Source organism: Furipterus horrens, unplaced genomic scaffold (genome assembly GCF_987537825.1).
Source record: "Furipterus horrens unplaced genomic scaffold, mFurHor1.1.pri manual_scaffold_12, whole genome shotgun sequence".
In the NCBI taxonomy this organism is placed as follows: domain Eukaryota; kingdom Metazoa; phylum Chordata; class Mammalia; order Chiroptera; family Furipteridae; genus Furipterus; species Furipterus horrens.
The window spans coordinates 4864332-4878061 of record NW_028327182.1 but is presented as its reverse complement, the minus strand read 5'-3'; the positions used below and the strand labels follow the sequence as shown (position 1 = coordinate 4878061).

At 56.0% G+C, this 13730-nt stretch overlaps 1 protein-coding gene across 1 annotated transcript; it reads right to left on the bottom strand.

Annotated features, from left to right (window-relative positions):
* Positions 1 to 235: 235 nt before the first annotated feature.
* SLC25A15 (solute carrier family 25 member 15) lies at positions 236 to 13326 on the bottom strand. The gene is made up of 7 exons (XM_090258347.1): positions 13244 to 13326; positions 11219 to 11341; positions 8578 to 8836; positions 4602 to 4739; positions 3211 to 3380; positions 2115 to 2273; positions 236 to 939 (listed from the first exon to the last, which is right to left on the bottom strand). Exons 2-7 carry the CDS (start codon positions 11271 to 11273, stop codon positions 815 to 817), a joined length of 906 nt encoding a protein of 301 aa, XP_090114473.1. The 5' UTR covers positions 11274 to 11341; positions 13244 to 13326; the 3' UTR covers positions 236 to 814.
* Positions 13327 to 13730: the final 404 nt, after the last annotated feature.

The following is a 13730-nucleotide window of genomic DNA, read 5'->3' as shown; positions in this document are numbered from 1 at the left end:
CCTCAGCCTAGAGCGCGGCCGAAGGGACGCTCTTTGGACGGAAGCAAGGCAGCTGGCGCAGGGGAAGGCCACGTGGCTTCCCGCAGGCCTGACGCTTAGGCCACAGCCCACAGCATGTCAGGGAGTATAATATGACCCCACCCGGAAAGTGAATGGTACTATCTGAACAGCTGGGCACCCTGGAAAAACCCAGGATGTCTACTCTGAAGTTTAAATCATAAACCAGGAAGCCACATCGGTGTGCAGGTATATTCGCTCCTTTAAAATCTGAGATTTTGGTTTTCAAGCACCACAGCAAACCTTTTTAAAGCTTGAACCACTTGGTAGAGTGCATGTGCTAAGCAGATTTTAGGAGAGACCCTACATCTAGAATGGGTGATCATTTATAAACATCTTCACGGAATATGGTGACCTCTGGGTTTTTCTGGTGTGGTCTGAGATTAAACATGGAACAAAACTGCCTCATTGGCAACACACAGCATCCAAACTGCACGTACCATTGTGCGAAATCCCTGATACAACGATCTTTATCTTTTCAGAATAGGCACCGAGGGCCAGAGTCTCACCCTGTAGGTCCCACCATAGACAAGAGCAGTAACTTTTCTATTTCAATACAATTATGGGCAGAAATGAAATGATGTGAAATAGAGGTCCTTCCAGAAAGGTTAAGATTCAGGGCAGAAGAATGGAAGACAGCAACTAGACGCTCTGAAATCAAAATAATTGCACATTGGTCTGGTACTCCAGGAAACCCTGAGATGATGAACGACAGTCCTCAAACACTTGAACTTGGATCCAGGTTCGCCAGAACACTTCAGTCTGCTTCAAACTGGCTCATCATCAACTTCCTGCTGTATTCATAGGCCAAAAATAGCGCGCCATTGGCAGGGAATGCTCGTATCATAGTAGGTTTGAGCCCAGAATATAAGGCCAGTATTCCTAGAAGAGAAAGGGTGATCAAAGACTGAGACTCCCTTGTTTAGAGGTATCCCTCAAAGCTGCATAGCATGTTTTTACACTTACAAATGCATGCAATAATAGCATTAAAAACCAACACATGATGAAAGGACTTATTTCCAATTTTCCCTGGGCTAATGGAACGAAGCAGACCACAGGAAACCGGACAAGGTCAGGTCTCCCAGCAAAGGCGGTTGATGCTCTGGTAACATACACCCATCACGTGCCTGGGTAACTCCTGGCAGATGGATCTGGCAGGACTGAGGCCTCCCATGGGCAGACAGAAGGCCACCACAGAGCCACAGGCCACAGCACTGTGGCAGCTTCTCCTGCAGGGCCAGCAGAAAGCGTTGAAGCTGGAGACCTGTTTCTAGTGTTAGCATTGCCCAGGATGGTGGTGAAGATCCAGTTAGATAAGGGGGGGTGGGGGTGGTGTCAGTACATTGTAAAACTATGAAGTATGATGTAAATTTGAAGAAGGCTTACTGCAAATGTTAATAACATACAAGATGTCTGTACCCCTTTTGGGACACAAATCGAACGGTTTCTGCACACTGTTACCGTGCGCTCTTTCAAAGTCAAGACAGACGCATTCCCATCTCAAGCTTGAAGATGTATAATGGATGCTGGAAGGACAGCTCTTCAGGCACCAGGAGCGCAAAGCTGACTTATACAAACATTAAGTAGAGAACCTTCATCCTCCCAGATAACTTTAAAAATGGACAGAAAGTCACCTCCAGGAGCTGCTTAGCGTATTTTTAATTCCAGAAGTCTTAGGATTAAGGATGCTGCACATTCTTTTAAATCCCTTAGTGGTTCTCTCAGGGTCACCTTCTGAAAATATCTATACAACATAAACCAAGTGATGGGAACTTCAAAGTCTCTGTCCCTTAAAGAAAGCCCATATTCTAATAAGTCCCTCCAGGCTATTCAGAACAAAGAATCCTGACAGGTACCTGGCCCAGGGGTTAGGAAGAAGAACTGAAACATGCTTGAGAATAATAAAAGTAAGGTAAAGAAAGGGGGGCTGGAAGCAAATGCACAGAGGGGGTTAGAAAAGGCAGGAGACAGGCCACAGAGCACGTTACACCTCAACAGGGCCAGCCGTGGGTGGTCTATCTCCGCGCACACGTGCTCTGTGCCGACACCAGACTCACCTTCATTTTTCACGATACTTATGCAGGTTCCGATGAATCCTGCCTGCTTTCCAGACACGGAAAGAACTTGAATTCTCGACTTAATACAATCCACTGGGTACACAGCAAGCCAGAGGCAAATTCCACCAACTCCACCACTTAACATCAAAGGGACAGGGCCTAGAGAAGGAAATCGACAGTCTTTTGTCTCAGGAACAAATGATGGGCCATTTCTCAAGGTCAAGGTAGCAGTTGCAGGTAGGTGCAAATAAAAGGCTGGGGCTGGGGAACACAATTCTCTGAAGCAACTGGCAAAACACTAAGAGCACGCGTCCACTGTGGTAGGCTGGTCGGCTCCTCATCGCGCCAGGATGTGAAGCCCAAGAAAGGCTCGTATTTGGGCTGGTCCCCGCGGCACGGTGGCCCTCTGGCCCCATCCTCCAGCAGGCCAGTTCACATGGAACTGGCAGGCCCCCCAGCAATGGCCATGGCCCTGCAAGGAGGAATGATGCTAGAGACCACTGATCACAGGCCTCTATTCAACATTCTCATTCGGAAGTAGTTTAATATTTTAAAGCTCAACAGCCCTGATCCTTCCTTTACCACGAGAAACCGAGGTTGTCTTATCAAACGCAACAGTTAAGCTTGGGAGCTTGCCTAACCCCAGAATAGGCCCGAAACACTGGAGGGGGTATTTCAGCCAGCCATCGATATGTTGTGTCGGGCAGCTACACAGAAGAAGCTAGGAAGGACGATACAATTCCACTGCTCTCAAAGCACTAGCAAGATTTATTACCAAGATGATTCATAGGTGACTTCCCCATTTATAGCTGATTTCCCATAGGGAAAGGAATTTCTGTATTTCCTTGCCCCTAAAATGGAGCCAGAACAAATTAACAAATGTTCTTCCAGGATAGAAGTTCAGGACGCAGGGGTTCAGCCCGTCCTGAGACAATGACCCAGCCCAGAGCAGGTGCCAGATGGCGCCTGCAATTGCCAGGGCCACGTGGCTTCCCAGCACCAGGTGGACCGCACGGGGGGATGCAGACCCGACGGGGTCCGCTGAGAGCACACCACAGGGAAGCCCACCCCGCCCCCGCAAGGCCAGCACGTTTACCTAGTTCATCCTTTGGTCTCCCTGACGCAAAAAATGATCGACTCAGTTCGTAGCCGCCGAAAAAGAAGAAATAGCCCGGTACTTCCCGCAGTAAAGTGCTTGAGAGTCCATGGTAGAAGCCCAAGGGGCCGTCCTTCCCAAGGATGCTCCTCACGACAGACCAGACTGTACTGGGGAGGAGGGAGGTGCGGGGGGGGGGGGGTTTGGTTAGAGACGAGGAGGCCGTTCGTGCCCAGTCACAGGCCCCATCAAGCTCCAGGGAGGACGCAGCTATTTTACAAACCAGAGGAACCAGGACTCAGAAGAAAAGGCTTCTGTGGGGAGGAAATATCCAGAGAAGCATAGATACAAATATTTTGTGCCATGTTTTATCACCTGAACTATTCTATAGCTGAACAATTTTATTAAAATAGTTAATACATTTTTAGGAGACCTATTATCGACCATGTGAAAGAGCTAATACCCGTTTTTTACAACAGACTCACAGATGGAGAGCAGGCTGACAGCTGGGGGGCGGGGGATTGAGCCAAAGGAAAAAGGACAGACATGGACCCAGCGTGTGACGGCAGGGGTGTCGGGGATAGGAAGGGACTAAATGATAATGCGAAGAAAAAAAACTGAGTTGGAGAGTGATTTGATCATTGAAGAGCGCTATGCTCACAAGGGTTTCGATGGGTTTCCAGAACTGGGGCCCACCCTGGCTGGTGTGGTTCAGTGGGTTGAGCGCCGGCCTGTGAACCAAAAGGTCGCTGGTTCAATTCCCAGTCAGGACACAGGCCTGGGCTGCGGGCCAGGTCCCCTGTTGGGGGCATGCGAGAGGCAACCACACACTGATGTTTCTTTCCCTCCCTTTCTCCCTCCCTTCCCCTCTCTCTAAAAATAAATAAAATCTTTAAAAAAAAAATCCACAAACAAACCGTCCGGCCCTTTGTAGGTAAACCCGAAGGACTGGCAGGAATGGGGGCTGGTTAAGGAAGTTACCACTAGGATCTGGGCTGATCAGCCCGAATACCCATGTGAATCCTGGAAACGAGCATCAGATATTTACGTCTGAATCCAGATTAGCCCCTGGGAAGGCCCCGCTCTCAGTGCTGAAGCTGCCTGCTCTGTGCTTCCCAACGTGGCCAGAAACGCACACAACAGGCCCAAAGGGGTGCAGCTTCTGGATATTAAATACCTGTTGTGTGGGGTGCTGGGTCCAACATCATAGGTAGTCTGTTCAGAAAATTACCCTCCCACCGGTTGGGGAAAATGTTCTAGAAACACCATATTTTACAGCAGATAAATCTGTTTTCCTATCTATCTACGACTTAATTTTAGTACAAGATCAAATTACAAAATACTCAACACACTACGGCAGCTGAGACCCCGCTGGAGCCCGGGGTACTTACTTCTGGCTCTTGGCGATCCTGCCTGAGGCCTCCATCTCATACATGGTCTGCAGCCGGCACTTCACCAGCTCCGTGGGGCAGAGCACCAGCGACGCGAACGCGGAGGCGAAGGACCCCGCCGCGGCATTGTGCAGGTCGCTGGAAGGACACAAGCCCGGGAGAGCGAGGATAAGCGGAGAGAAGCACACTGGCATCTAAGCATCCCACAGCCCTGTGAGGCCGACAGCAATACCCCGTTTCCACGTGGGGCAAACCACGTGACTGAAGTCACACAGCTGCTAGGTGGCGACGCTGGGATTCAAACCCAGGTCTGCCTGACTGTAAAATCCACGCTCCTTTTATGGGTCACAGTGCTACGGACTGAATGTGTGAGTCTCCCATCCGCAGTGGGATGGTATTTGAGGAGGGCCTCTGGGAGGTAATTCGGTTTAGATGAGGTCAGGAGGGTGGAGTCGTTAGGTGGGATCAGAACCCTTATCAGAAGGGCCCAGAGAGCCGGCTTGTGCTCTCTCTGCCACGCAGAGCACAGGAAGGAAGGTGACCGACCCTCTGCAAGCCAGGAGGAGGGCCCTCCCTCCACAGCGAGCCAGCCGGCACCCTCCTCTCGGCCTTCCCAGCCTCCAGAACTGTGAGAACAAATGTCTGTTTTTTAAGCCTTCGAGTCAATGCCATTTAGTTATGGCAACCAGAACCAAGACACACAGTGACATGCAAAACAAAGCACGGCGAGAAGGGAGAAAATCACGCCGAGTCCCACCACCCTGAAACATGCACTCGTAACGTCGAACACGTCAGGGTGTCTGCCTCTAAGCTTTAGGTAGAACTAGGTTCTGAGGCCGAAGTCAGGCCTGGAGCAGACACAGAGCATATCTGCCAGCAATGAAAACCCAGGGTAAGTTTTTTTTTTTTTTTAGATTTTATTTATTTATTTTTTAGAGGGAGGAGAAGGGAGGGAGAAAGAGGGAGAGAAACATTGTCGTGTGAGAGATACATCGATTGGTGGCCACTGGTACGCCCCCAACTGGGGACCTGGCCCACAACCCAGGCACGTGCCCTGACTGGGAATCGAACCTGTGACCTTTTGATTGGCAGGCCGCCGCTCAGTCCACTGAGCCCCACCAGTCAGGGCCCAGGGTAAATCTTTAACCAAAATGTCACGCATTCCAGAAAGATTTCCAAGTCCTGCTGATGCTCTGCTGACCTCGGGAGCACAGGGCGTGTGACGAGGGTGAAGCCCTTGTGGGTCGGCGGGGCCGGCCGCCGGAGGTGGAACGGCTGAGCTGGACGCGCATATGAACGGAGGCAGGGACGCACGTGAAGACAAACACAGAAGTGGTCACCTCCTCGCCCCGTGTCCGTTTCGTACCGCCAGCCAGTCCCCAGTGGATGGTGACACTGGAACCCAACAGAGCTCAAGAGCACGGGGCAAAGTCTAAGAAACAAACTGTCAGGAAGACTTCTCTGAGAGGTCCTGGGGCCTGAAAAGACGACCCCTCCCGCCCTGGCACGGGGGGCAAAACGGCCCTTTGGTGGGCAGGAAAGACAGAGCAGCCCCGGCAGGCCTGCGGCTCCCTGATGCTCGCTAAGGGCCGGCAGCAAAGACAGAGCAGCCCCGGCAGGCCTGCGGCTCCCTGATGCTTGCTAAGGGCCGGCAGCCTGCCGTCGCTGGGCCAGCCCCACTCGCGGATTTCCAAAAGCCCGGGGGCGGGAGTCCCGCTGGCTTCCTGCCGCAGGTACAGAGCCCCCCCTGCAGCTCTTCTCCGGAAGAACTGAGCTTAACAGACCTACCACGTGCAGTCGTCCTAAAGTGACAATCGACTAACAGTTACATAAACGGAGGTCAAACACAGTGTCAAATCAAGGGCCACCTCCAGTCCCGGCCCCGATGTCCTGTCCCCTGGTGGCCCGGCCTTGGTGCCGCGGGTGGACGGATGCGGGTCTCAGGAGGTAGGCTGGGAGCAGCTTTCTCCCAGGGGGAAGGCACAGCTTGTGGCTTCCTTTGGATTTCAAGAACTGGACGGGAGGCCGTTTCCACAGCAGAGCCAGAAGCGCGGGGTGTGGGGGCTGCTCCCCACGCACCCCCTTCCTTCCCACTCACACACCCCCTTCCCTCAGTTGGCAAAGCCAAAGCCTAAAACGAGCTCTGCTGTCTCTGGGCTGGCCTGCAGATCCATACTTGGCCCCCCTCGGGACTCGAGGTCAACTGGCTGACGGGCAATAGTCCATCAGGGTCACGACCCCGTTTGCCAGGTTTGCTGGACCGAAGGTGGCATCAGTCAGTGGAGCGGCCCATCCCACCTCAGACGCGGCCCTGGCTCGGGCGCCTGCGCGACCCCAAGGCCAGGGCAGACCGCGGGGGACCGTGGCTTTCTAACGAAGACGTCCATGGTCGGTGCCCTGCATGAGGTCCGCAGGCCCCCGCTTGGGCCTCAAGAGAAAGCATTTAGAGCTGGAGTTGAAATGGCAGCAGGCGTAGGCTGGGGTTTTGTAAGAATCAACTGTTGGTCACCTGTTCAGCAAACAAGACCTGAACACTACTGCCATGGAAGACCCCGTCCAGTCAAAGGTCAAAGGACACCGCCCCTCGCCGCAGCGCCCCACCCGAGGCCAGACAAGTGTTCACAGCGTCACTGCAGACACTCACAACAGGCCCTCGCAGGCAGTTCTCACCTTCCACTGCTCTGCGTATTAGCCTTCTCTCCAGACCTGAGCCCTACAAAATGCCCCCGAGCCCCGACTGGGGTCCTATGGAGAGCATGCTGGGTGGGGGCTCCCGGGACACGGGCGGCAGCCCTGGCTTCCTTGGTCACCGCCCGGTGACACCGAGCAGGTTGGGATCTGCCCTGCCCCTGCCCGTCTGTGGAACCAGCGCCGCCCTGCCCGTCCCGTGACCACAGTGGCGCTGAAGCACATCGCACACGTGCCAGAGCGCTGGAGGCTCTAAGGCAGCACGTCCCCAGCCGGGGACAGGCAAACTCCATTCCGCAAGATGACAAAGACGACTCTTGAGTTCAAAACAGAAGCCAGCGCTGGTTTAGGCCAAAAGCAAGAGGGCTCCTCTGCCGCCCGGTTTGTTCTCTGCCAACTGCCTTTCCTCTCCTTCTCCGCGGCCCTCTCTGCTGGAAGGCCCTGGGCCCCATGCTCTGCTCCCACTCCCCCAACACTGCCTGCCTGAACGAGCTCGCCTGGCCCCGAGCTTTTAAAGAACAGGCTCCGTCTATCACGACAGCGCTCCTGCCCATAAAAGGGACCATCTTTAGACCTCTAGGCGCCTCCGAGAGAACATTTCTGGAGCAAAGGAACCTACTTCCGTCCCGTGGGCCCCCTCAGTTGCAATGGGATTTCAAATTCCTACCAAAACAACCGGAACACCTGCGCTTTGCAACCACGAGGCTCACTTCAGAGTTTTAAGTCCTTTCAAATACATCAGTGTTGAGAGGTGGCACGGGCCAACATCCCAGAGGTTTCTAAGTTCTCTTTAGTGTCTGTATAGTAAGCGCCCAAGGAAGACAGGACGCCAGCCGAAGTCCGCTGTCTGGGGCGGACCTGGCCAAAGAAGGGCCACCTGTATTTTCTCAGCTGCTTCTGACCCTTCCTAAAAGCCCACGTTTCTCCTCAGGCCTGTGTGGTCCGGGCAGCCTCTTCCCAGACTCTTCATTTAGCCCACAGAGTAGAACCTGAAGCTCGGGCCACGTTTTGCATCCATGGTTTCTGTCCAGCGCTTCTGCCCACAAGAGAAGCAGCCCGCACCACCCCCCACCCCATCAGCACCTGCAAACCTCGCCCCCCCCCCCCCCAGAACGCCTGTGCCCAGGGTGGCGCCCCCTCCGCAGAGGGTGGGCGACTCTCCTTCGCTGTAATGCAAACGTGCATTCCAGTCCGGTCATAATGCATCTGCTGTCGGAAAGAAAGGTGTTATTTTCCGAAAGGCAACGCTCTTCTCCATGAACTGCCGCGCCGCGCGTGCGACACTCACCTGAGCTTCGCCTGCCTGTCCAAGCCCGCCGCCTTCCGCACCACCTGCTGGCAGAAGCCGTAGCACATGAAGAGGACGGAGTTCTCCGCAATGTTGGCGATGAGCGCGGGGCTGGTCCCCTTGTAGAAGCCCCGGAAGCCCACCTGCGAGTAGGTCTTCAGGCAGCAGTCGGTGAGGCCCCTGTACAGGTCGGGGAACGTCTGCATCTTCACCTTCATCGTGTCGAAGGGCTGCCCGGTCAGCACACACGCTGTGCCCCCTGCAGACGGGACACAAGCCTTCAGGAGCATGGCTGTGCCCGGGAGTGCGCGCTTTCTGCTTCCCAAACGGGCCTCCCCTTGGCGCGATTAAACTTCTGAGACGTAGGCTGCCTCGTCCCACTCGTGACCCCGTTACCTCTTCTTCCACTCCCTCCCCGTCCTCTGCTGGGGCCTCCCCCGCGGCAGCTGCAGCCAGACATCGGCCACTTCCTGGTAGACAGGCGGACTAACAGACTGCTTGGCGGGCAGGTTTGCTTAAAGAGAGACCCAGAAGGCCCCGAGTATTTCACACCCACATGGCCCCGGACCCCCAGGGGCTCTGCACCTGCATACTGATCCTGCCCGTGGCGGGGGGCTGTGTCTGCAAAGCCCTCGCGGCCCTGTGCTCCTGGCCAGCAGGGAAGTGCCAAGGCCTCACCGGTTCCCCCGCAGAGCGCTGGGCCACTGAAGGCTCCGGGCTAACCCCGCCTGCAGGGCTGCTGTCAGCCCCTTAGGTACGTAGGATTAAAACAAGGAGGACGAGAGAACCAGACAAGGCAGCCCGCAGCCCGGGTCCCCGCCCTGTGCCTACACCATCCAGCTGTGCGAACCTGAACGAGCCCACTGGGCCTCTTTCCCACGTGGGCTCATCGGGTGAGGCTGGGGACCCCTCCCAAAGGGGACGGCTGCTTCCACACAGAGGGAGTTCTAGGTCACTAACAGGAACCTCCTCTGCTCAGGCCCAGGAGCCCCTCACCAGGTGGAGAACACAGACCGCCTGCAGAGAAGCCTGCTGTTCCTGGAAGTCGGACCACCCAGGGCAGTGCGGCATCAGAGAAGGGCGCCCCTGTTTCCAGGGCAGGAAGAGACCCCTCCCACAGTTACCAGGAAAAGTACACGTTGTTAGCATGTATAAGAGCCCGGTAGGTGTACACAGTATTGTATATGGTGGTCACCATGCCTTACACACCAGACTCTGAACAATCTGGTTGCAATTTACAGCTTTAAAATTCACTGTGCATTGTAAATGTGGCACACGGGTGCCTCTCTAGGAAAAGGTAGGCTTTTCAGCTCTATCACAGCAGATCTGACATCTCTGATGGACCCAAGGACATAATCTCCAAAAGCTGAGATGAGAACCTCTCCTGCAGTTAAATATCCGCCAACCGCAGAGACCCAAATGCTCTCACGGCTGGTTTCCGTGGCCAGGACGGGCATGGGATGGGGGCGTGGGGCCTGAGGGGCTGCAGCTGGATTCCACAGCTGGGTGAGGGGCTGACCCAGAGGCACAGAGCAGGCAAAGGTCAGGGGGGCAGAACACAGAGGCCCCTCGTTTCCCCGCCCCCTTGAGGCCTCTAACTGGGAACTGGTGCCCTACACTATACTCCTTATCAGCCTTCCTCATTAGCTCACCTTGGCCGACCTTTGGTTCCTCATTAGCTCACCTTGGCTGACCTTTGGTTCATGGGAAAATACTTCTTTTTTCCCTCTGAACCGCAATTTCTTTTTTACAATGAAGCAAATGACAGGATGAGAGTAGGTGGCCGTCTGAACGCACTTGATCTGCTGAGCCACAAAGTCCCACTGCTAAGAGGACAGTGAGCACAACCCACCACTCTTGGGAGCTATAACCCATTATAAGAATCGGGGCAGGAGTCAAGGGCAAACCAAGGTCTTCGCCCAGCAAGTCTGAGCGTGTGCATGCTCTTCAGCCCTACGGTAACACAGGAATCTGGAGAACACGTGACCAGCCAACCCCGCCCATTCTGCCCCTTGCGTCAGGCTGAGCAAAGGTGATCTTTCTAAAGCGTGGCCTGCGTGTTACACGCTGCACCGGGAGCACTTACCTGGGCCCCGTGGGGCCAAAGTCTGAGCTGGAGGCCAGAGCACCCTCCCCCAGCAAATCCTAGGGCTGCACGTTACCTTCAGCACTTTGAGATCCAGTGAGGGGCAGTCTCATTTACCAAAGACATTTCTAAAGGGTGTCCTTTCTGTCCCTGACAGGAGTGAGGCTAGTAACTGGGATTCCCTGGAGAAAAGGCACAGTGCCATTTTTACACGAGGGCTCTGAAGACTGCTGGGCTTGGAGCAGAACCCCGAGTCACCAGCACATCCCAGCCATGTGACAACGAACAGGGGACTTCAGCTCTGAGGGGCGATGTTTTCCAGCTGTGAGCTTGGGGCCCTCCCACCCTGCACCCTGACTCATACGGTCTTAATGGGAACTGTTCTCCCTTCTGCAGTGCTGGGAACTCCAGGGCACCCTTCCGTTCCACAGCTTCGTTCCGAGTTAAGGCCTATCGGTCTGGGGGTGACAAAGGCGATGTGTTCGCCACGCTTCCCTCCCTCTCGCTTGCAGAAAGCCCTCGAGGAGCAGCGGATGCAGTTTTCGCGGGGATTACCTGCAGCCCCTGCCGTGAGGTCGATGGCGGCTTGGATGGCAGGATTGGACTTCATGTTTGCCCTCCTCTGCTGGGCTCCGTCGGAGGCAGCTCCCTGGAGCTTATGACGGGCACCTCATACCCCTGCAGGGAGGCAAGAGTTCACCATCAGACAGGCCTGCTGCCTGGCTACCGGGCCTGAACCTCGGGGCGCTGGGAAGTCAGCTCTCCGCTGCTCCAGAGGGAAGCCTGGTGACTGGCCCGCTCACCACCTCCCCACCAACGGTTCCCAGATCAAGAACCTTCCTTGAGTATCCAGGCTACAGCCACTGGTGAGGGGCACCTCACTCCAACCATCCCGAAACCCTTAGAAACAAATGCCAAATAAGTCAGCCAGCCACACACGTCCTCAGCCACAGCAAACGAGCTTTTCAGAGGCCTGTGAGGAATCCTCGCTCCACAGGCTCAGTTCTAAAATCAGACAGAGCTTGCACCGGGTCCCTTAGGGAAGGTCACAAAGCAGGTGGTCTGGGTGGGCGCGGGAAGGACAGGTTAGGACACTGCTGGGGTCTGAATGCCTGGGATCTCTGCCCCCAAGGGAGGCCCCCTGGGCCCCTGAAGCTGGGAGTCCTCATCTATACAACGTTAATAATAAAAGTGTTATTATAATACAAGGGCAATCACAAATAGCCCAGTGGGACAGATGTGATCAGGAACTGTGACTGCACATCACAGGTTCTTAGAGCCACCACAGAGCACAGCACCAAACATCGGTTCTAGTCATCCCAGGTGCCACCAGATCGTCTCCGCTACCATGTGCACACGAATCACCTAGGGGACCTCCGTGAAGTGCAGTCCGACTGACAGGTCTCAGGTGGGACCAGAAATGCTGCCAGTCTTGACCTGCTAATAAAGCGTGACCACCAGCCACACTTTGAGAAGCAAGGCCTGCTCCGCTGAGCCCCAGATTTGCTCGGTGAGACGCACCCGGGGCACCTGTTCAACATCCACCTGACTAGGCCCCTCTCCTGGAAATTGTGATTCAGTGCAAAAACAAGAGCCCACTCCTCTCCCTTTAGACAAAAATCAACAATTGCTGAGGGACAGACAAGACAGACTACGAAAAGGAAAGGTGAGTCATTCACAGAGCATTAAAATCACCAGTTGAGCAACCAGTTCCGTATGGTCTTCAAACTATGGAAGTGACTTCTCCATGAACAAGGAACAGTTTTGATTGCTCATCCCACTGAACACCTGCATGATCCAGAGTCAGGCCACCTTGCAGGAACGGTGGCTGGCTCAAAGGAGACCTACGGCTTGGGGGGATTCGTCGGCCTTCAGTGCCATCTGGAACATAAAATCTGGACCCTTTCAGCGTCCCTATATCCCCCTTTGAAACAACACCAGGGTCTGACTCCAGGAGAGACAAGAGACTGACCGTGCCTCTTAACTGCTCCCCAGGGAAATTAATTTCTCTAAAGGGAGGATCCCATGAGGCCTCATTCTACAAGACGGATCTAGCTCCAGGGTAAAGCGGGCCCAGGAGGAAGCCGCCCTCCCGCAGTTACTGAGGCTGGGGCAGAAGGGCGCCGGGGCGCACACCGGCCTCCCTACTAAGCAGCCGAAGAGGCGCCCCTGGCCCTGAGCCCCGGGACCCTCGTCCGCACGCGGGGCCGCTTAAGGACGCGAGTTCCAAGTTTCCCTGCCGGCGCTGACCGCTCGCTAACTGCCCAGCAACCTGCAAGAGCCTCCCATTCAAAAGCGCATGGTCCGCCCCAGCGATCGCGTGCAGAGGGCGCGCAGCCCGGAGGCCACATGACACGACCGGGGGCAAAGGAGGGCAACGCGCCCCAGCAGGTGACCACCGCGGGAAGGAGGCTGCGCACCCCGGGCGCCCGCGGGTCCCTGGGCACGTGTGCCGCGCGCTGGCCAGCTCCCTGGCTGCCCGGGAAGGTCGCGCTGCCCGGGCGCGGAGGCCTGCCCGCTCCCCGCTCCCGGCTCCCGGCTCCCCGCAGCCCGCGCGCGCCAGGTCGGGGCTGCGCTCACCGCCGCGCCAGCGGCCCGCGTCCTGCCTGTGCTCCGGCCGCCCGCGGTCCCCTCTGCCTTCGCGGCGGGGGCGGCCGCTTCACCCCCACGTGGGCCGCGGGCCTGCCCCCCGCCCCGCCCCCGCGCGGGAGCGCCCCGAGGCGGGCGGCCCGGCGGGGCCCTGGAGCGCAGCAGCGGCCGCCCGGGAGGCCGGAGCCGGGCCGGGAAGCGGAAGTGGTAGCGGTGCGGCGGCGGCGGCGGCTCGCAGAGGCCGCGGGACGGACGGGCGCCGGGGCCCGGGGCGCTGCCGGGCTTACTCTCCGCCCCCGGGGTCCCCGGGGATCCCCGGAGGTCCTCCGGGAGTCTTTGGGCCGGTTCACCTTGCGGGGACTCGGAGCTCAAGGGCTTCATGTCAAGTTATAATTGAGGATGCAAGTACTGGAGAGGAAGTGATGAAAAATTAATTTGCTATTGCCGGCTTAAAAAAAATTTTTTTTTTTAAGAAAAG